At 40.6% G+C, this 24,179-nt stretch overlaps 1 protein-coding gene across 4 annotated transcripts in view; it reads left to right on the forward strand.

Annotated features, from left to right (window-relative positions):
* Positions 1–24,179, forward strand: part of SLC20A2 (solute carrier family 20 member 2) — a 90,429-nt gene that overhangs the window by 60,611 nt on the left and 5,639 nt on the right. For all 4 annotated transcript variants that reach the window (XM_033104648.1, XM_033104647.1, XM_033104649.1 and 1 more), the window contains 6 exons: positions 913–998; positions 3,736–3,832; positions 12,463–12,579; positions 14,686–14,889; positions 15,978–16,560; positions 23,103–23,288. In XM_033104648.1, the coding sequence (XP_032960539.1) occupies positions 913–998; positions 3,736–3,832; positions 12,463–12,579; positions 14,686–14,889; positions 15,978–16,560; positions 23,103–23,288 (1,273 nt within the window). The remainder of the gene's footprint in view (positions 1–912; positions 999–3,735; positions 3,833–12,462; positions 12,580–14,685; positions 14,890–15,977; positions 16,561–23,102; positions 23,289–24,179) is intronic.

Genomic DNA, 24,179 nt, shown 5'->3' on the forward strand with positions numbered 1-24,179 from the left:
GTTCTTTCTGGGTTGTAGGCTGCCCAGAAGGAACTGTCCTAAGAGATGTGACAACCTGCTTCCTGGCTCCGGCTGAAAGTAAATGGGAAATCCATTCAGACTCATAAATACCAACCCGCTCATTGTAAAAAATAATCTTGCCCCATCTCCCGCCTCTGGGTCACTCATCCTTTTAAAAATCACAGTGGCCTCAGTAGGTCTAAGTGGAACAGATCCCTGACCTGCTACTCAGGGAGGGACACACAGATGACCAGGAAAATCGCCTTAGATCCTAGGCTTCTAGAACAGTGGTTCTCAATTCTGGCTGTACTTTAAAATTACCTGGGGTAATATTTAAAAATATCAATGCCCAGACCCCATTCCAAACCTTTTCAATCAGAATTCTGGGGGTGGAGCCAGAGTATAACTAGTTTTTGAAAATTTCCCAGATATTTCCAATATGCAGCCAGAGTTGAGAACTACTAGGCGAGAGGCTAAACTTGCCCGGATGACAGTACCAGGCTGGACTTGGAAAATGAAATGGAAGGTGGCCCACCTTTTACATCACCCTTCTTGTGGGAGCAAGGGCCAGGTCTCCATGTGGATTGATAAGAAGAGCAGGCAGAAGTGGCTCAGTGGGAATTAGGTCTGTTTCCTGAGGCCAGAGCTCAGGGCTCTTTCACGTACTGACTGAGCGCTGGAAGTGCGCTCAGTTCTGTGGGACTGTGCGGGTGTCTGAGGAGAGCTGTACATGTGGGAAAGGTCAGCTCCGCCAGGGCAGGAGGACTTGGTAGCTTCTGAGTTATGGTGAATAATTCCAGGAATATTTATCATGTTAATGTATGTACTGTATATTGGTTATCATTGTATTACATAAATATGACTTACATAGGATTTTAACATTCATTAGACTTTTTTTTTTTAATTATTCAGTTGCTTCTTGGTTTATATCTCCACTGCTGTCTGGTTTCATGTCTGGCGTGCTGTTTCTACTGATCAGAATTTTCATCTTAAAAAAGGTATGTGAGGCTGTTTTTTTTAAATTAAGTTTTAGAACTAATTTTGGTTTTATTCAACAGAAATTAATCATGAGGCGTCAGAGGAATAATTGTGTTTTTACATTTTTAAGGCACATTACCCTGGAGTTAGAATCAGACTTTATTGTAAAGTAGCAGGAAAGGTTCAAGGTAGAGAACCCAGGGCCCCCCCAGAACCCAGCATTGTAAATACTGTTTCTTGCCCTATGATTTTAATCAGCACTCCCAGGCATTGTGCTTTGACCTCGGAAAGGAAAGATAACTATTTCCTGAATGTTAAACAGAACAGAATGAGATAGTGTTAAGATTTTTAAATCGTCTATAAACTAAAAACAGCTGAATTTCTTTACCTAAATGTAAGGTGTTTTCTGTGTTTTAATGGAGAAGGCAGGCTGGAAACCCTGACTTTTTCCTGTCCTTTAAAGGATACAAAGAAGGACATATACCAGTTGGGGGTATAGTTTATCAAAAATAAAATGAGGTTAAAACGAAAACTTACTGAGATCAGTATTCTAGAAAAAAACTTGATTGTATTTTTTTATTTGACTGTCAAAGGGTTGTTGTAATATTTTATCAGCCATAAAACAGGCTTGGATCATTGTGTGAGAGCTCACCAGGGACATACCTTTCTTCAGCTGTATCCTTAGAGATGCAGCTGCGTTTTCTTATCATTGCCGAGTAGTCTATTGAAGTACTCATTCTCTTGGATAAGTACAAACTTACCATTCTTTTTCCTGGGCTCCCGCCTCACTAATATTTGTTTACATTTTGGGAGGTGCCACCCATCTTGCCTGCTAGCCCTTTCATTTCCTCTGTCTGGAACCCATCCTTGTCGGCAAACTCCTGCTCCTACTCATCCTCCAGGTGTCACTTCCTAGGAAGCCTTTCTTCTCCCACCCCAAGTTCTGATTGGTTCCTCTCTTTTATACCCACAGCACTCTGGACCCTCTCACCATTGCACTTGCTTGTTGTATGGGGTTTTGTTTGCTTAGTGGTCTGTTTGCTGTTTTGCTATTAGATCCATGAAAGTAGAAACCATGACTGTCTTGTTCACTTTTCTGTTCCTGTGCCCAGCCCTGCACTTATCACCTCAAAGACACTGTTTGAATATTTGTTAAGAGGGAATGATAGATGCTTGGGTAGGTGGCAGTGAAGGGATGGGAGGGAGGGAAGGAGAGAGGGAGGAAAGGAAAGAGGCAGGTCTCAATGAGAAAGTTGTCATTTGAGTTTTAAGAATAGATATTTGAGAAAAAAATACGGTGAGGTAATTAAAAACATAAACTGAGGACTTACACATCTTCAGAAGTGATTGGTTGGGAGTCTTTCTTTAGCAACTATTGTCCCCAAGGAAACAACATTTTGGAAACCAGAGGCAGTAGGCATTTGAGCATCCGAATGTTTTGTTTTCAGTTCGGCCCGGGTTCTTTTCACGCGGTACATGGCAGATTTAGAAGACTGTCGTGCCTCTCCGCCCAGCTTCTGCCCCTTACTTAGTTCTTCATGTTTGCTATTCTTCATCTCCCCTGCCTGATCTGGTATGGCTCTCATGGAGTTAAATCACTTCCTCCCTCTGCTCTTACTGTTCCTTATACCTCACGATCATTCAACTCAAGCCTCTTGACAAGTGCTGGTGGTTACTTGAGGCATTCCACAATAGATTCTTGAGGAGTTGTACAGTCCTGCAAACATACTTGATTTCCCTACATGTTTGCATTTGACAGTAGGAATCTTTGAGATAGACCCTACTTATCCTTACTCCTGTAGTTCACATCAGTGTTTAGATTGAATTTCCTTTTATCATGGGAAGGTAGCAGATTCAGATAAATGTACCAGTGTCTTATATGGTTATTAGAAATTAGTCCTTCTTTGAATTATTTAAGTAACACATAAGTGCCAGTGCTATCTTGAGGAGTTCCCAGTCCATATTTTTGTTTCAAAGTCCTCTTTAGATCTGCTGAAAACTCTAAAATTTCTAATATTCTCTGAGATGTTATTTAGCCTAAGACATGTGCAGTACCTTTCTTGTTGAAGTAGTAGATTTAGGGAATGCTGTACCAGTACCCTAAAGTTGTAGATAAATGTTTTATTAGCTAAAGAACCCACAGTTCTTTTTAACTTTTAATAGTTGAAGCTTCAATACTATATTTTATGAGAAGATGTTGGAAATCATAGCACATGGTGATATATTTGTTTTCTATAATTTTAATAGAGCTAAAATTTATTGTGTAGTAGAGTGATGTAAAACCGAGCAGTGATGCAGTGCTGTTTAAGTCATTTGACTCTCTTAGGGCTTCCTCAGAGAGTTGAGTCTCAAAATATTTGTTGAAAGTAGATTTTTAGGGCCAAACCTGAACTAAGCTTGAGTAGTGAGTGCCCAAGCTTCAGTCCCCAGGAACTGACCTGACCTAACAGTTCTTCTCTGTTTCTAAATCTGACATCAGCTCATGTGATTCTAGTGCTTTGACATATCTGCTGGGCACAATAGTGGGCCCTTTGAAATAGCATTTGTGTGGGAGAGATGGCCCAACCTGATGCTGTTTCTGTAGCTGTGAAGTAGATCACACAGCAGTGACATGGCCAGCTGTTTTGGCCATGCTGACCATGCAGACCATGCATGTTTGAGAAGACTTTCTTGAAACAGTGTTTTATATTGTGTTGCCTGTACTGGCTTCAGATGCTTCTTGAATCCTGACCTTCTCCTTTATGTCATATCATGCAGGAGGACCCTGTTCCCAATGGCCTCCGGGCACTTCCAGTGTTCTATGCTGCTACAATAGCAATAAACGTATTTTCCATCATGTACACAGGAGCACCAGGTAAGAATTCCTTGGCAGCATACTTCCAGCAGGCAAGGTATATTGCGGTCTAATGGTTTGGTTTATTTGGTGCTGGCACTGTCGTAGGCTGACAGTGAAAGCATTATTCACGGTCATTACGGACTAGTGAAAAGAGTAGTAAATGCATTTGTTTGTTTTAAATACTCGAGAGATATGTAAGTACAAAGGCAACAGACTTTCGAGTTGAAGAAAAGAAAATTGAAATTCCCGCTTTGCAGTTTACCCAGGTATATTGCCTAAGCAGCCTCTTCGTGTTCTCTGAGTTCCAGAACACACCTAACTCCTCACGCCTCCCTGAGCTGGGGAGGACGTGTGAGCAGTACAGTGCACACCTCGGTGACATGAGGGGACATGCTGACGTGGTCAATATCGCAAATGCAGAACTCCCTGGAAATTGTCAGACCAATGAATCCAGTGACTAGAAACTACGCTTTTTTTTTTTTTTTAAGATATTGAAACCAATGTTTGATTTTCTTTTCAGAATTACTCCTTTTTTTCCCAACCTGATGGGTTTTGTTCTTTTTTTTTACAAGGGTTTGGGCGGGGGCAGGGATAAAAGTTCTGTGGTTGTTTCTTTTTTAATTTTCAGTGGGTAAAGAAAAACTTATGTACAGTACTCTTATTTGCACACATTTCAGTATTGATCAACTGGCAACATTCTAATTCAGTATTTCTGTACATGTTTTGGTAGGGAGGACTTTTTCTGGTTTTTTTTGTGGGATGAGCCTCCTGCAGCCAGACCCTGAATACAACCATTATTGTGGGGCTGTAGGGAGTCAGCAGATATGTTAGTTTGTGTTGTTTTTCTTCTTGTCAATGTTCTTTATGCATTAAGATTCAGATATTGTCCATATCTGACAAAAATCTCCCTCTCTGATCAAAAGATAAAATTTCTACAAATGGCAAGTCATATTGTAGTTGAAAAGTGCCCTCTTCCAAAATGGGGGACAGTCCTTATGAATTTCTCAAACTAGGTTTTCTTAAGGCAGTTTTTGTCAGATTTTAATAGCCACATATAATTATGCTTGTGTATTTCAGTACTGAAAATAAAAACTATTTCTGAGTGATTCTTAGCATGATATAGCCTTCTACTTTGGCATCTCTGCAGCATTCACAACATTGATCTTAAAGGTTTGAATGCTTGTGCTCAGGACTTCCAGACTTTGGGTGACAGCCCAGCCGTGAAGCACCACAGCTGTTTTAAGTTAACAAAAAGCCCAAAGCTGAAGGTCATGGTGATGAGAGAGATGAAACCCTAACCTCACATAACAGCAGCAGCATGGCCCTTCAGGTTTTGTAATTCATGGACTATGAAGTACGTTTGTCACAGATAGTTTTCAGTATCTATAAAAAAATCAGAGGCAAGGAAGAACAGTCCTACACCACAGGTTAACCCCACCACCGAGTCTGCGAATCTCCCAAAGCTTTCACATAGTGGTGGGCAGGCCCTGGAGTGCCAGGTTGGGAGTAAACTGTGGCAACGGATTTCTTTGTCCACCATCTTTTTGCTCGTGAGTTCTTGTTCTTTATTTTGTTTAGGCTCTTGGAGGTCCAGTTAACTGAACCAAAAGCTAAGCAACCATCTGTAGCCAGACACCTCCGCCTTAGTGAGTAAGGAAACTGAGTCAGTGAATGCCTGGAATACCTTTGTAGTGCCAAGTCCTGGAAATGGGAATTGGTATAAATAAGGATGATTTATTTTTTGTTTCTGCATTTTATTTTTTTCTACTCTCTATTCTTCTTGCTCCCTGGTTCTTCCAAACGTCAGAGGTCAACTGTGTGATTTTTTTTTTTATTATTATTAAAATTTGACATTTTCTGTACTTGGCCTATTTTTTTCCATCTCTTCTTTTTCTTTTCCTCATGTTTTGCTGCAATGTTACTGCAAATTTGCTAAAAGAATCTTACTGGGAGAGTAAGTTATTCTAGAAAAAATTAAACTGTATAATGGATGAGATACTAAAGATAATATAAATGCTTCATAGAGAGGTTGTGAGAAATAAATAATATAAATGCTAACTTTTATTGAGCTGCATTTTACATGAACTAATCCTTTTAGTCATCCAGATTTCTCTAGGAAATTGGTAATATGGCTTTGCTGATAAGTGAGAAACTGAGGCATGGCAATACTGAGTTCCCAAGGCCATATAACTAGTATAGTGCAGAACCAAAGTTTGAAGCAGACAATCTAGTCCCAAGCCACCTAGTGTATAGTACTTGCTATCCAATGTCACTGTTAATGACAGTCAAAATGCATCAACCTTAATACATTCTTTCCTTTCTTGTCACTCTCTTTAAAAATGGCTTCCAATATATTTGGAAACCTGGCTGTATGTTTTTTGTATATATTTAATATACAGGTAGTATGAAGAGGGTGGATACCTCTTTGGTTAGGAACATTGAAAAATCTGTGCAAGAATCTTGAAGATCATTGCTCAATTGAAAGCACAAACAGTATTCCCAGAGCTAGAGTTAATGTTAAGTACTTTGGTTGGGTGACTGTACTGTCAAAAATATCACATTTCCTCACCTCCCTGTACCTCTCTGTTCATCATCATAAAGTAAGGACAGTAGTGGGATCTCTGTGAGGTAATACCGGCAGGGAGCTTAGCACAGTGCCTGACACATAATAACTACTAACACATGTTAGGGGGTATTTTATTACCATCAATCATAAGTAGCCTCGTCTTTTTGGTCTTAAGTTGCTAACATATCCTGAGTCATCCTATCTGTGTATTTTTTCCACACATACTGGTGTGGAAAATTTCTTACTTAAAATTTTCTGGGGGGCTTGCGTAGAAGGAGAGGAAGAAGAAGAAGGTCATGATTCTGAAGGACCCACCATTTTGTTCCTCCATTTTGTTCCTCCACTAAGTCAGAAAAGGACTTTGCTAATAAACATTCATGATGAATGTTTCTAGAATCTCTCCTAGGTGAGTCCAAATCTTATTTTTATTTAAACATTGAAGGTTAACTTTTGCCCTTCAAACTAGATTTTAATTACGTGCTATTTCCTCATGTAGGCCCTATCTGCCAGACCACATAGATCATAAATAGCCATGCTGTCACATTTGGTGATAAGGCTGAGCCGAGAAGTGTCACTTCCACAATAACTTGGTCAATCTGCACCTTTCAGGATGTGTCTGCCTTTCTGCCAGTCTGGGGTTCATTCTTCTTTATGTCCCTTTCTTTCTTAGAACATTTCCATTCAACACGTAGGGGCCTCAGAGATAAAAGGAAATAAAATTCTCTGGAGAAAAAAAAAAGAGTGACGGTATTAATCTTACCCAGTTTCAACTTTAAGAGATTTTGATAAATAGCATTTTTATGCATGGAGATGAATTTCGTGGGGATACACTGGATGTTGAGTTACAGTGTTTTGTTTTGATTTCCTCTGTTCCTCCACTCTGAATTATTTTGAAGTTGTTTATATCTTAGGCTTAGTTTGATTTGTTTTACTTTGCGTTTAACATGACTTTTCTCAAATAAAAGTCGTTCTTACACTTCAAAGACGGAGGTAGCACTTTAAAAAATTGTCTTTGCATTTTTTTTGTCCTTCAAAAAATAATTTGCAAGAAGCAAAAATAACTTTAGGAAATAAAGTGCTCACTTGGGATGGATATAAGCCTGAAGTTTATTTTTAATGACAAGGTCTTCAGTTGTATGGGGCCTGGTTTTTGTTCAGTGTTTAAAGAATGAAAGCTGAAATTCATCACATGCCTCTTTGAGCAGTCAAAGCAGACCACCTAATTGAGCCTAACTATACATAACTATATAACTTCTAAGTCAACATGTGGTCTCAGCATTAGCTTCTCAGCAGCATTAACTTCTCATGGTAACAGATCAAAATGCATGTTCTCAGGCTCAAGCCAAGACCCACTGAGTCAGAAATCCTGCAGCCTGGCAGGCAGCCCTCTGGTGATCCTGATACATGGCCCAGTTGCAGAGCCACTGCTCCAGGCACTTCTTTACCATAACCTTCACCACAAACACTGTTACCTTATCACGGTTCTTATGTAAGGGGTGCTCTTCAAAAGTTCTCATTAGCAAACTTTGCTCACTCTTCTTTACCAGCAAATGAGTTCTCAACCTTAACCAGGCCTGGTTTCTGGCTGCTTCAGTATAGTCTGCACCTGAGACCCAGCTGACACTGCCTCTCCTTCTCCTCCCTCCTCCCCACTTGCTCCAGCTCCTCCAGCCCCGCTTCCTCCTAACTTTTCTCCTCCCCCTCCTCTTCCTTCTCCTTTATCTCCTCCTCTTTTTCCTCCAGTTGCAGCTCTTCTGATCCAGTCCCAAGAAAATTCGAACATCAATTCGAACATCAGTTCGAAAATTCGAACTCCTCGGGCCCTGTTGGCTTTGTCAGAAGGAGCTTGGTGCCCATGAATTCCATGTCACCATTTTAAAATTCTGAGCTGCAGAGAAGCCAGGCATTATGACTGCAGCAACTCCTGGCCCTGAGTCAGGAAGCCCTGGGTGAGAAGAGTCTCCAGTTATCACCAAGGGCTGCATTCAAAACAGAGTAACTTAAATTCACTTCCTTTTCTGAATTATTATAAATGGATACTGGTTTGAGAAAGTTGGTACCATATGCGAAGAAATCCCAATTATAGGACAAATTAGGAAATTGCATTTTTTTATTTCAAAAGTATGCTCCATTTTCTTGAAGAAGTTGCTCTAGGATTCCTCTTAGGTCTTTTATGCTCCCTCCAATGCTTTGAGCATGTTAATCTAAAACAAACAAAATAAAAACTGATAACTCAGTTTATCAGATAAGGGAGGATTAGTAAAAAGTGATTCTGCAAATGAGGTAAATGCATGTGGAAAGATGTCCACAATATACTGTTATTTGAGAAACAAAAGCAAAGAGCAGTACATCCAGTAAGATTCTACATCTGTTAAGTTAAAAAAAGAGAAGGAGAAGGAGAAGAAGAAGGAGGAAGAAAAAAGAAATTATGGCAAACACTCTATACTGTGTGTTGGTTTGTATTTAGAAAATGCCTGGACAGATATATACCAAATAGTTAACAGCGTTTCTCTGGGACATGGGTTCAAGAGGGGAGGGTGATGAGGAATTTATTTGTACATCATAACAGTTTTGTACTGCTTATATTTTTATGTTATTTATATAAAAAAATATATAAACTTACACCAAAAAGAGAGAGAGAGAAGAAGGAAGGTTGCAGGCAGAGGCTGATGAGTAGGGATTTAAGGGAGTCCATATGAACTGAAGACTTACTGCTTGTATAGAAGTTTTATTTCTTTTATAGAGTCTAATAATGATTGTTGTAGATGAAAAACAAGGGGTGTAACAAAATGATGACTCTGGAAGACTGTGTTTCTAGAAAGTTCTATTTGCTTCTTCCCTGAGTCACTTGAATCTTCTGATCTATGGGGGATTTGGAATAGAATTGTAAAAATGCTTGAGGTTAGAGCTAAATCACTAGTCATCATCTCTCTGCTGGTCAGAAAACAGAATGAGCTGGAGATGGAAGTCCGTTGAGTGGCTGGAGCGGAGGACTGGGGTTGAGTGTGCCCAGTGTTGGTTCCTGGCAGCCACTTTTGGCTGAGGGAACTGGAGCAGTTCAAGTTGTGTCCTCCTTTGCCTGTCCAAGAGAGAACTGCGTGCCGTGCTTTACGACCCTTTCAGGTGTAATTCTTGCAAAACATTTTGAGATCCTCACGGGAGGACATGTCAATACAAAGTATTTTTGTCAAGAAGGTGGTTATATATATATCAACCTCAAATTTTTCAGAAGAAAACTCGTTTTCCTTTGGATGTACATTGATTCAAGTACTTTTCTATGCTGAATTTTTGTATTTAATTATTTTTTTAATCCATGAAACTTGGTTATATATATTGAGCACAATTTAGAGTTCTTTATAACATAACTGTCAGTTTGCATTTCTCATATGCAGGCTTTAAAAGTAAATCCCCGTGTTCTTTGGATGCTCTGTTACATTACTAACTTGCTGGGATAATTTGGTACGAATCCAAATTCCGCCCCATCCTGTTCTCCCTCCTGTTTTACTCACTGTCAACGACTTTGCCTCTATTTTCCTGCATTCCTTCACTCTTTTCCTCCTTAGTGTTTACTCTGTCTCCTCCCCACCCGCCTTCTGTCCTCAGGAATGTGTGTAGCCCCTGCTCTTTCCTTGTGACTGGGAGGGTGACTTCACAGCTCTCCGGCCATGTCCCAGGCCAGACCAATGGCAGAGGTGGTCCTCATAGTAGTTTCAAGGAGCAGGGGATGTTGTGTCTTACTATCTAAACAAAGGGTCAAACGTTTTGTAACCAAACTCAGTTTCTCCCTTTCCGATGTTGGTTCTGACCCCTCTAGAACCCCACTTGACCCCCGGAGAGAGCATGGAGATGGGCTTGGGAGGAGCCCAGAAAGCAGCCCTTCTCTGCTTTTGTTGTGGGTTCTGTTCCACATGAATGGAAAAAAGAGGGCCTGAGAGCAAAAGGGTTCACTCATTTATATATCTCCCAGATGGTTTCTCTTTCCCCACTGCATCCAGGGTTTGCCTCTCTTAGATCAGGTTAACACAATGAAGCCAAAAGTAGCACAGTTAGCAATTTTACCATCAACTAAACCAGGAGCCACAAAGGAAACAGGAAACCTCTTCAAAAACCAAATATTTTTAAGCTGTAAGAGTGACTGGTGTTGATGTTAGTTGGTCAGTTTGATGTTGGTAATTAACAGTTACCACTCAGTTTGGCAAGATACAGCTTTGGAGTGATTCTTTATCACATGTATTAAGACACTGACGTTAAGATACAGCAGAAGCCAGGAAGCCATGGCCCAAAGTTATTAAGTTTTCAGGGGGCCTGGTGAGGTCAGTCCCTGCTGTTTTATAAGGGGCTCCAAGCTTCGGATTCTAGGGCAGAGTCTGGAGCAGAGCTGGGGCTGGAGCTGGCTGTCAGCTAACTCGGCGCAGCCCCTCAGGAGTCCCCAGCTTTCTGATGTACCCAGGAGTTTGGAAGTGGAACCGGCTAGCCCCTAAGTGTCTGTACTCCCACGGGTGAGCCCTTAGCTATAATTAAGTTAGGTGATTCTGGTTTTATATATGCTAATTCTAACTCCCCATTTATAGTATTAACTACCTAGTCTACCTTTTGCAATTACCAAAATGTTTAATAATACTTTCATTGAGTAACTCTGAGTTGGTTTGCATAAAATGGTTAACAGTATAACAAGCCTGCATGATTAAAGAGTTATTCAATCAAAGGGCAGAGTTTTAAATAGTTCACTCCTCTAATACTTTGAACAACTTACAAAAGTGACATGTTTATTATATATTTTAAAAGCTAACAGTACCAAAGTATATGTAGTAAGAAGTGAAAGCCCCCTCTGGTTTCCCATCTCTCCACAGGAGTAATCACTGTATCTTTCCAGAACTTTATATATTCACACATATGGTAGGAGCGTAAATGTGAGGTTGAGGTTGTTACCTTTTTAAACCATAAATTGGATCATGCTGCTCATGCCATCATCCAACCTCCAGCCTTTCTTACTTAACTATTACTAGGTTGGTACCAAAGTAATTGTGGTTTAAAAGGTTAAAAAAAAAAAATTACAAAAACCACAATTACTTTTGCACCAACCTAATAGATCTTGGGCCTCTTTCCTTACCGTTACATATAGATCTACCTCATTTTTATGACTGTGGACTATAATTATTTCACATTTCCATAATGATGCATGTATATTAGTTGTCTTATAAATTCTTACTATTACAAGTAATGCTATTGTGGGAACCCTTGTATGCATATCTTGTGTTCCTGTGCGAGTGTGCGTATTGAAGTTGTACCTCTGTGAATGTGTGTGAAGTGTGCCTGTTGCCACCGGTGACAGAAGATGTACAAAATTCAGAGTGATAAGTTCTGGAGACATTACAGTGCTAGGAAAATACGATATTCCTAAACTGTGTGCACTCCTCCCCTTTTTTTGGCTAATGTAATTGCAGCTTAATGTGTATCACTGGATTTTTAATGAAAGGTTTTTTTCTATGTTGTAATTCCCTGATTTGACATTGCAAAGAATTGAGTTTGAAGGTCAATATTCTTTTTAAAAACTTTTATTTCTAAACTGATTTTTAAAAAGTTAAGTGTATGTGGTCAGAGTGTCATGTCCATTTAAAGCAAGGCTGCTGACTACTGAGAAACCAGAAGAGGCAGCAGTCAGCGGCTCTGTGCAGCGTTCCAGACCTCAGTTTCTTTTCTTCCAGCCCCTGGGAGCGGGCTGGCTGTTAGGACACAAGATGGACTCCTTCCTTAGCCACGTTTGTCCACTTGGGAATTTAGATATTGAAATAATATGCAAATGGTTTTATTGCCAACTGATTATGCTGCTTGTGCCAAATTTGTAAAATTTTAATAATTAGATTACTAACCCATTTAACTACAGATTCAAAACGTGTAGTGTGTCTTAAATTCACAGCTTTCTATCCCAAAAAGTATAGCACAGTTTTGTGTTTGAGAATCTCATTAAATACAAAATCCAGGTGATTCGTTTTAGGTTTGGGGAATGGAAAGTATGTTGACATGAGGCTTGACCTTTCAGAAAGTACCCACTGACACCACTGCTGTTCTTTTTATTTCTCAGTACTTGGCCTGGTCCTTCCCATTTGGGCGATAGCACTCATCTCGTTTGGTGTAGCACTGCTTTTTGCCTTTTTTGTGTGGCTCTTTGTATGTCCCTGGATGCGGAGGAAAATAGCAGGTAAGGGCTTTTTCATTCTTCTAATTTACAAAAATGCTCCCAATCCCCAAGACTTCAGATGTACTCCATAATTATCCTTACCTCACAGAGAGAATGGAAGCATGGATAACTCTAGAACCTACACTGAGATACAGGCCCAGGCCTTGTGTGTTGGTTCCCGACTGCTTTCTGGCTCAAACTTTTTATTGATAACTTGTGACCCAGGGGAGCAGTAAGGTCCCAGTTGCCATGGATAACTGGAAGTTAATTATGCAGTTAAGTTCTACCAACCTGATAAAAAACATTAGTCTTCAGGGAAATGCAGATTAACACCACAATAAAATATTACTTCACACCTGCAAGAACCAAGAACAGCTAAAAGTAAAAAGACTAGCATTTATCAAGTGTTGGTAAATAAGTGCAATAACTGGAATTCTCATACATGTATTTATGGTAAAACATAAAATGGTACAATCATTTTGAAAATTAGTTTAGCAGTGTCCTATAAAGTTAAGCATACATTTACCATGACCCAGTAATTCCACTGCTATGCTCTTCTCGGTTTCAAGAGCAATGAAAATATTTGTTCATGAAAAGACTTGTGCACACATTGTTAAGTCATAATAGCGAAAAACTGGAAACAACCCAAATGCTCATTACCAGGTGAATAGATAACCACATTGTGGTTTTCATACAGTAGATCAGTACTTAGCAATACAGACAGTGAACTATTGGTAGGTGCAGCAACATAACAAATTTCACAGACCTTATGTTGAGCAAAATAAGCCGGATACAAAAGAGTACATACTATATGATTCCAGTGAAAATTAATTTATAGCGATAGAAATCATTGGTTGCTGAGGCCAGTGGGGGTCGTTTACAGGAGACTGACTGCAAAGGGACATGCGGGAACTTTTCGGGACGTGGAAATGTACCCTGTCTTAACTGGGGGACTGGTCATAGGGTGGAGTCATTTGTTGTCCCAAGTCATCCACCTATATATTTCAAATGTACAAATTTTATTGTATGTAAATTATACCTCAATGAAAACAAGTTTTAAAAAACAAAGAAGAATATGGCTTAGAAAGTTGCCAGAGCCATTTTCCTGTCAGTAGCAAAATAATTGAATTCCAGGCCTTGAGTCCACATGTTTTTACAGGGCTCTCAAAAGAAAAGAAGTATTTACTTTTGGCCACAGAATGTATCTTACAATCATTTCAATATGGATATATCCGAATTTGAAAACCCGTATTTCAAAGAAGACCAAAACAAATAAGACATCCCATGCTCATGAATTGGAAGACTCAGTAAAGATGTCAGTTCTTCTCAAATTGATCTATAGATTTCATACAATTAAAAAAAAAAAATCCCAGCAGGATACTTTGTAGATTTAGACAAGGTGCTTTTAAAATATATATAGAAGAGCATTTCCATTTCACTTCTGTAGGTGAGAGCTTAGAAATTTGCTTAGGAAAATTTGCAAGCAGCAAGATCGTTAAATCAGCAGCATCACAAATCAGATTTGATTAAAAAGAATGCTGTTGAGCTTTAAAACAGCTTTTTAAAAAGTACCTTGTTTCTTTTGAAAATAAAGGATTTTTAAAAGTAAGTAGGATCTCCTCTGTTCCTTTTGAGGAAAATGATTTACTTGTTTCCTAAAATTTGGTGACCTGAAGAAATCTGAGACCCATAATTTATTGAACAGAAGAAAACCAAATAGACAGTAACAATATCTATGAAGACAAAAGGGAGAAACATTTCAGTGGTTGGATTCTGAGGTTAGTTTAAGAAAATAGAAAGCCAATCTAGATGCTTGTAGAATTACAGTGTTAGCCCTGGAAGGGACCCTGGGGGTCAGGTCTAGCCCTTTCTTCTTTGTTGGTTTTGGATGAGATGACTCAGGCCCCATGCCCCCATCTTTTCCTCAATAGCTGAATTTTCTGGCTTGGGTTTCCCAGATAATCAATTGAACTCTCCACTTCATTTTTTTCTGTCTAGCTATAACTTTTTTGTTTCATCTCCAAAGTAAGTACCAAAACGTAAAGATAAATATTCATTTTGTATATTCATGTGTCAATAACAAGAATTCTCTTCCAAATTTTTCAGTTATGACTCTGCTTTCTTTAGGCAAATTACAAAAAGAAGGTGCTTTATCACGAGTCTCTGATGAAAGCCTCAATAAAATTCAGGAAATAGAGTCCCCAGTATTTAAAGAGCTGCCCGGTGCCAAGGCTAGTGACGACAGCACCCTCCCTCTCACGTGCACAGCTGGGGAGACGTCTGGAACGTCAGAAGGCACATCAGCGGGAAACCACCCCCGGGCCTCCTATGGTAAGACCCACTCGAGGGCTGGGGCATGCATGGCGGCAGAGAGCAGTTCCTCGGGGGTAACGAGCTGGGCCCGCCTGGGAGCAGTTAGGTTTTAATGCACAAAAGTATCCCCCAGTTTTATGTTTTGAGAAAGAAAACCCAGAGGCTAAAGAGGCCTCTGGAGACCATTCAGTCAGCAGAGCAGGTTTACTCTGGTCCTGTGCTTTTCTTCCAAGAGCTATTTATAGTCCTATCGGCAGCACCAAGGGCACACACCGTGCCTGTGTGCAGCTCACTTAGCTGCATGTGCATGCCGTCCATGTTGTGGAGTTAAGTTACCTCACTGCCAAAGGCTGGCTTATCCAGCTTAACACGGATGCCTTCATGGTGGAAGATGCAAAGAGAAAAATAGAATTGGAACCAAGGTGGTCATCCCACTATAGAATCACAGAAACCTCAGAAAACATCAAGACCGTCCTGGGAGTGTCCTTTTGTCCCATAATGTTGTGGACAGTGATGGGCCAGCACCAGCCTCTGCCAGGCCTGTCAGGGCAGCTTCCCGCCTCCTTGCAAGGTGGGGCTCTGGCATCTGCTTTTCATAGGTGCGGTCTCAGATTTGGCCCAAAGAAAGCAAAATACTTTTGCCCCACTAATCTGACAGATACTGCCTTTGACAGTCCTGATTGGCCTTTTAAGGAGCACCTAGAATATCTGTCTCATCGTGAGCTGGGTTTTGCCCCTTGTGTATGAAGTTTTTCTAAAATAAGTGCTTTATAAGGATTCTCCCTTTACTGTTTACTAGAAACAGGAAAGAATGCTGTAGTAATCTCTGGAAGACACTTTTTAGGAGAAATTAAATAACAGCATTTTAAAAACACCATGTTACCAGTTTTACCCTTTTGTAGTATATGTCCAAGTTTCCTTTTTTGTTTTAGCCATACTACATGTCCTTTATAGTTAATTTAGAAAATAAGGCCTGTGGAAAAAAATTTAAATCACCCTTAATCCAACCTTCTAGAGATTATCATCATGAACCCGTGGAGATGAATCCAGACACGATTTGTATTTGAAAGGCTAGAAAATAAGATTTTTTTTTAAACCCTTTTCAGGAAGGGCACTCTCCATGACGACGAAGTCGCCCATCTCCAACGGCACCTTTGGCTTTGATGGCCACACGAGGAGTGACGGGCACGTCTATCACACTGTACACAAAGACTCGGGGCTCTACAAAGACTTGCTGCACAAAATTCACACAGACAGGGGCCCTGAGGAGAAGCCTGCACAGGAAAACAACTACCGGTTCCTGCGAAGAAACAACAGTTACACTTGCTATACCGCGGCCATTTGTGGAATGCCAGTCCACTCGACTTTTAAAACTGCTGACTCATCATCTGCACCCGAGGATAGTGAAAAGCTGGTGGGTGACACCGTGTCCTATTCTAAAAAGAGACTTCGCTATGACAGCTACTCGAGCTACTGCAATGCGGTAGCAGAAGCTGAGATAGAGGCAGAGGAGGGAGGTGTGGAAATGAAGCTGGCATCTGAGCTGACAGATCCTGCCCAGCCTCGAGAGGACCCTGCAGAAGAAGAAAAGGAGGAGAAGGACACTTCCGAGGTCCACCTCCTGTTCCATTTCCTGCAAGTCCTTACTGCCTGTTTTGGATCCTTTGCTCACGGTGGCAATGACGTAAGGTAAGTACATTGATTCATTTAACAAGTATGTATTGATGGCCTGCCGTTCTGGGAGCTGGGATACAGTAGCGAACAACACGGACAAAAATCCCTGCCAGGAAGGTGAGGGTGGGGCGCATACAGTAAACAAATAATGGGCTAGACAGTGATAAATGTCAAAGGGAAAAGTACAGTGGAAAGGGTGATGGGAGCATCCGGAGGACCGCCGTGTTGGTTAGGCTGCTCAACTAAGGGCTTGCTGAGTGAGATCTCAAGGGGTGAACAGAGCCAGCCATGTGGCATCTGTGGGAGGAGCATTCCCAGAAGAGGGAACAGCAGGTGCAAAGGCCTGAGGCAGGACTATGCCTGGTGTATTCTATGTAGAGCAAGGAGGCCACGGAGGGAAACTGTAGATTATAAGGTCAACAGATCATGCAGGCCTGGAATATGTAGAAAATATGTAGAGAGTCTCTAGTCTCGTCTTACTAGCTGCATAGCTAGTAAGTGATGTCGCTTGATTTTCCTAAAGCCTCAGTGTCCCAATCTGTAAAATGGGGGTAAAACTAGTACCAACCTCGTGGGGATTCCATGAGGATTAAGTGAAATGCTTTATATAAGGTGTTAGGGCAGTGCTCCTCTCATAATCAGTATCTATACATTTTCACTGTTACTATTATTATAATGATCATGCAGGGCTAATGTTTCTGTCCAAATCAGGAAAATTTGCTATTGTTGCCTTTTATATTGCCCAGGTATATGACTGTCCATTTTACAGCTGTGAGTTTCCATACAGTGTCTACCCATGTGCAACTGCATTCCTGTTCTTTTTAAAAGAAGTCTTTCCACCAGACCAGAGGCCTGAACATCTTTGGTCCTGCACAGTGTTGCATAGGTGCTGCCATGTTATTTTGTTTAGGGAACAATGTTCTGTCCTGTCTTAAGATTTTGACTGCCCTCCTTCCCCCAGACCCAACCCACTTCCTCTTCCTCCTTGTCAAGGATTCTTTATTGAAGGCCTGGTACTTGCAAAATGTTATTATTTGGGTATTTTAGGAATTTAAATTCCAGCCAGGGAGATAAGAAATACATATAGATGGAAAAGCAACAAACCACCCTAAAACAGTATTTCAAGGCCAAAGGAAGAATAAGCTGTAACTGTACAAGGTAACCAGAGTTTAGAGCAATTGCTTGCAGTCTTGAGGCTTTTGAGTAGGGATATGGTCTGATAAAGGCAAGGTTCTAGAAATAATAATGTGACAGTGAAGAGGGGCATCTGTTCATTCAATAAAGGTTGTTAAGTTTGTATCAGGCCTCAGTGCTGAATCATTGGTAACTTTTTCTAACCCTTCTCAAAACAGCCCTTTGAGGTCATAAGTAGTATCTGTCAAAGATATGAAACCGGAAGCTCAGATATGTGACATTTTATGCCCAAAATAACACAGCGAGAGAAAAGCAGACCTGTGAGGCAGTTCTTTGCGAATCTGAACCCACACTGTGTCTACACAGAGTGTAGACTGAGCTGTGAGGTGGAGATGAGCTACAGAAACCGTTAAAAGCCTGTGTGTGATTCTGCATGTAAGGAGGTTGGAAGTTGTTTCCCTTGTTTCCTAAAAACAAGGGAAAAACTGAACCGACTGAAAAATCAACAACTCTTCTTGGATCAAGAAGAGAGAGGAGGAGGACACAGGGCAAACCACTGCTCCCAAGATTGGAGAGACAGGGTGTCACAGAGGCTCACAAGAGGAAACTGCTGTGGGATCCAGTGCCCGGTAGGAAATCTGGACTGTAATAATGAATTCTTAGAGGCTCAGTGGAGACAAGTCTGAGAGTTGAAGACTCCAAGGGGACCCAGTGGTAGAAACAGTTTTTAAAAAGTAGTGTAATTGATATGCTGAAAAAGGAGAGAAAATGGAATCATATAAAATGCTCAGTTAAACAATAAAGTAAAAAAAAAAAAAAAAGAAAGTGGAAGATAAAATAGAAACAAAGAACAAGGGCAACAAATAGAAGAGTAACAAATATGATAGATATTAATCCAACTATATCAGTAATCACTTTGAATGTCAGTGGTTTAAATACACAAGTAATGGACAGAGATTGTCAGAACGGATCAAAAAACAAGACCCAACTATATGTTGTCTATAAGAAACCCACTTTAAATATGAAGATACGTACAGGTTAAAAATAAACACAAGGAGAAAAATAGGTAGGTGCAAAAGTAATTGCAGTTTTTGCAATTATTTTTAACCTTTTAAACCACAGTTACTTTTGTACCAACCTAATACCATGCTAACACTAATCAAAAGAAAGCAGGAGTAGCTATGTTAATTTCCTACAGAGCGGACATGGACGATCCAGCAGACAGAAAATCAGTAAGGACGTAGTTGAACTTGGCAACACCATCAGTCAACTGGATATGATTTACTTCTATAGCTTTCTGCAACAACAGGAGAATTCATATTCTTCTCAAGCTCGTATGGAACATTCAGCAAAATAGGCTACACTCTGGACTGTAAAACATAACTGAGCACATTTAAAAGACTAGAACTAGTACAATGACTGCTCTCAGACCACAGTGAAATTAAACTAAATAACAGAAAGATGATCTGGAAATCCCAAAATACCTGGAGATTATACAACACACTTATAAATAACACATGAATCAAAGATGAAATATCAAGAGAAATTTTAAAATATTTTAAACCAGATGAAAATGAAAACACGCATCAGTATTTGGGGATGCAGCAACAGTACATAGAGGGAAACATAGCATTGAATACAGATATGAGAAAAGAACAAAAAAAAAAAATCAATAATCTAGGGGCCGGCCTGGTGGCTCAGACGGTTAGAGCTCCATGCTCCTAACTCCGAAGGCTGCCGGTTCGATTCCCACATGGGCCAGTGGGCTCTCAACCACAAGGTTGCCGGTTCGATTCCTCGAATCCCGCAAGGGATGGTGGGCAGCGCCCCCTGCAACTAAAGATTGAACATGGAACCTTGAGCTGAACTGCCACTGAGTACCCAGATGGCTCAGTTGGTTGGAGCGTGGGCTCTCAACCACAAGGTTGCTGGTTCGACTCCCACAAGATGGTGGGCTGCGCCCCCTGCAACTAGAAACGGCAACTGGACTTGGAGCTGAGCTGAGCCCTCCACAACTAAGACTGAAAAAGACAACAACTTGAAGCTGAACGGCACCCTCCACAACTAAGACTGAAAGGACAACAACTTGACTTGGGGAAAAAAAAAAAAAAAAGGCCTGGAAGTCCACACTGTTCCCCAATAAAGTCCTGTTCCCCTTCCCCAATTAAAAAAAAAAAAATCAATAATCTAAATAGTAATCCTAGGAAACTAGAAAAAGAATAATAAACAAAATAACAGAAGAAAATAAATAAGAATAAGAGCAGAAATCAATAAAATTGAAATCAGGAAATCAATAGAGAAAATCAATGAAAACAAAAGATTGTTCTTTGAAAGATCAATAAAGTTGATAAGCTTCTAGCCAGGCTAAGTAAGAAAAAGAGAGAGGACACAAACTACTAATATAAGAAATGAAAAAAGAGACATCACTGTAATCCTATGGCCATTAAAAAGATAAAGGATTACTATGAACAACTCTATGCCCACAAATTTGATAACCTAGATGAAATTGGACCAATTCCTTGAATGATACAATCTACCAAAACTCACACAAGAATAAATATACTATCTGAATAGATCTATATCTGTTAAAGGAATTCAATCAATACTTAATAACCTTCCAAAGCAGAAAGCACCAGGCCCAGATGGGTTCACTGGTAAATTGTACCAACATTTAAGGAAGACATTATACCAATACTCTGCAGTCTCTTTTAGAGGTTAGAAGCAGAGGGAATACTTCCTAACTAATTCCATAAGGCCAGCATTAATTATCCTATTACCAAAATCAGACAAAGACATTACAAGAAAGTAAACCTACAGGCCAATCTCTCTCATGAACATAGATGTAAAAATCCTTAACAAAATTTTAGCAAATGGAATCCAACAATGTATAAAAAAAATTACACACCATGACCAAGTGAGCTTTATCACAGGTATGCAAGGCTGGTTCAACATTCAGAAATCAATTAATATAATCCATCACACCAGTAGGCTAAAATAAAAAACATCACATGATCATATCAATAGATGCAGAAAAAGCATTTAACGAAATCTACCACCTATTTATGATTTAAAAAAAAAACCTCAATAAACTAGGAATAGGGGGAACTTCTACAAAAAGCCTGCAGCTAACCTCATTGAGTTTCATTTGAGAAACTCAAAGCTTCCTCACTAAGATCAGGAGCAAGACAACGTTGTCCCCTCTCACCAGTCCTTTTCAACGCTGTCCTGACGTTCTAGCTAATGCAGCAGGACAAGAAAAGGAAATAAAAGGTATACTGATTGGGAAGGAAGAAATAAAACTATCTTTGTCCTCAGATGACATGATCATCTATGTAGAAAATCTGAAGGTATCAATAAAAAACTCCTGGAACTAGTAAACACTTATAGCAAAGTTGCAGGATATAAGGTGGTTGATATACAGAAGTCAATTGCTTTCCTACATACCAGCAATGAACAGGCGGAAGTTGACATTTAAAACACAATACTATTTACATTAACACTCCTAAAAATGAAATACTTAGATATAAGTCTAACAAAATATGTAAAGATCTGTATGTGGAAAACTATAAAACTGATGAATGAAATCAAAGAACTAAATAAATGGAGAGATTTTCCGTGTTCAAGGATAGGAAGACTCAATGTTGTCAAGATATCTATGCTTGGGCGGCCGGATGGCTCAGCTGGTTAGAGCGCGAGCTCTGAACAACAGGGCTGCTGGTTCGATTCCTACATGGGCCAGTGAGCTGCGCCCTCCACAACTAGATTGAAGACAACAAACGAGCTGCTGCTGAGCTGCCGGAGGGGCGGCCGGATGGCTCAGTTGGTTAGAGCGCGAGCTCTCAACAACAAGGTTGCTGGTTCAATTCCCACATGGGACGGTGGGCTGCGCCCCCTGCAACTAAGATTGAAAACAGCGACTGGACTTGGAGCTGAGCTGCGCCTTCCACAACTAGACTGAAGGACAATGACTTGGAGCTGATGGGCCCTGGAGAAACACACTGTTCCCCAACCAAAATTAAAAAAAAAAAAAAAAGATATCAGTTCCTCCCCTCTTGGGGATATTGATAAACAGGGAAGTTGTGCACGACTTGGGGCAGGGATTTTACGGGAAATCTCTGCACCTTCCCCTCAGTTTTTCCGTCAACCTCAAATTGTTCTAAAGGAACAAAGTCTTGATTTAAAATTTGAAAAAAACAAAAAGCTGTTATGGCACCCCCTGAAAATGTCAGGGTGTGGCTGCCAAGGGCCTGAGTGACGATGACAGGTTTAGGGGGAAGAACATGAGCACCTGAATGAGTCCTGAGCTCATGTCCCAATCCTGCCTCCTGCTAGTGACATGACTTTGGTGTTAGTTTGCTTGTCAGTAAAGTGGGAGTGACAATACCTAATTTGCACGGTGGGTGTGAGAACTAATGATTAGCACTGTTTGTGATCCCACAGTGTGGGGCCTGACATGGCTAATACTAGTAATGGAAAGAAGAAGAGAAAAAAGAAATTGTTTTTTGTGTCCACTTCTTGTGATTTTTTTTTTCAGTGATTTTTTTTTCAGTACTTCTAAAAAATTAATAAATCACATGCCCGTTAAGATGGCTTCTATTAAAAAGAACAGAAAATAAGTGTTGGTGAGGATGTGGAGAAATTGGAACTCCTGTACACTGTTAGTAGAATGTAAAATGGCACAGCCACTGTGGAAAATCGCCTGGAGATTCCTCAAAAATTTAAAATTAGAACTACCTTATGATCCAGCAATCCTACTTCTGGTTATTTACCCAAAAGAATTGACAGCAGGGCCTCGAAGAAATATTTGCACACCCATGTTCATAGCAGCATTATTCTCAATAGCCAAAAGGTGGAAGCAACTCAAATGTCCATCAGTGGATGCTGAATGGGTAAAGAAAATGTAGTATATACATACGATGGATTATTCAGCCTTAAAAAGGAAGGAAATTCTGACACAGGTTACAACACGGATGAATCTTGAGGACATTATGCTACATGTAATAAGCCAATGTCAAAAGACAAAAGCTGTATAATTCCACTTAAATGAGGTACCTAAAGTAAGTAGTCAGATTCATAGAAACAAAAAGTCAAATAGTAGTTACCAGGGCCTGGGGGCAGAGGGCAAAGGGAATTATTGTTTAATGGCTAGCGTTTCAGATTTGCAGGATGAAAAAGTTCTGGAGATCTGTTTCACAACAATGCGAACATATTTAATAATACTGGCTCAGATGGTACATTTTCTGTTATTTTTTTACCACACCAAAAAAATTAATAAACCATTTGTATCACCAATAGGTTATATAAGCAAGCCACAAATACAGGAAGATCAGCTATTCTCAAGACTGAGAAATTACTGCATTGTATACGGCGCCGTTTGTATATACAATGTTTGTACAATTCATCTACTTTTTTTCTTTGCCCAGTAATGCCATTGGTCCCCTGGTAGCTTTGTGGCTGATATACGAACAAGGTGCAGTCCTGCAAGAAGCAGCTACTCCCGTCTGGCTGCTGTTTTATGGAGGAGTTGGAATTTGTACAGGGCTCTGGGTTTGGGGGAGAAGAGTGATCCAGACCATGGGGAAAGACCTCACGCCTATCACACCATCCAGGTAAGCCGGAGGTGCAGGCTGGATGGCAGGGCTGGTCCTCAGGGCCTGTGATATGTCCAAAAGTCCTCCCATGCTGCTCTCATGCCCCCACGTCCTGAGCACGGTCACTCTGCAGCTGGAGGTCACAGTGAGAAGGGGGCAGAGGGCATGCACATGCCACCTCTGCTGGCCACCTATCGTCCCCTCCCTCACGCTCCTCAGCCCCCATCCAAAGTGGCAGATGAGGGAGAGAAAATGAGAGAGGTGGGGAGAGAAGGAAGGAGAAGCTGAAGCAGAGCAAGAGGGAACAGAAAAAGGCACCCACCCTGCAGTCCCCTCCACTCCCACTTGTGGGCTTTCCCAGTGTGAGCTCCGGAGAGCAAGTGGGGAGGGAGGTGCAAACTATACCCCTGGCCCAGGGCCTGCCTTTCCCGAAAATTCTCTGCCACATAAGCTCCACCTGCTGGAAGGAAGCAGCTGTCACCTGCCACCCTTCTGAGTTTACTTTGTGCAGCCGGGAGGGTGTCTGTGCCATCCAAGATGGGGTTTGGAGACTCTCCCACATGGTTTTCTCTGTGGTCCTTACATTGTGTAGCTTTCAGCTGGATTAGGGGTTAAATAACAAACTTACAAGAGAACTTGGAACTACCTATTGTAAGAAATCTTTCCCCTCTTGAAATTAATTGTAATAATTCTTTTACAAGATCGATTTGAAGAAAAATTAGAATCTGAGAAAAGAATTAACTGTTTTGTAATAAGCATACATTTTAAAATGAGAGTATGGTTTTTCCTACGCCACTTTAGAAATGACTTAGTTACCATTTTTTACACAGCAGGCATTTCTGACCCAGTTTCTACAGTGTGTGGTTTTTGAAAGCTATCAGAAAAACAAGGCTATTTAGGGTTGTAAAC

Source organism: Rhinolophus ferrumequinum, chromosome 4 (assembly GCF_004115265.2).
Source record: "Rhinolophus ferrumequinum isolate MPI-CBG mRhiFer1 chromosome 4, mRhiFer1_v1.p, whole genome shotgun sequence".
NCBI lineage: Eukaryota > Metazoa > Chordata > Mammalia > Chiroptera > Rhinolophidae > Rhinolophus > Rhinolophus ferrumequinum.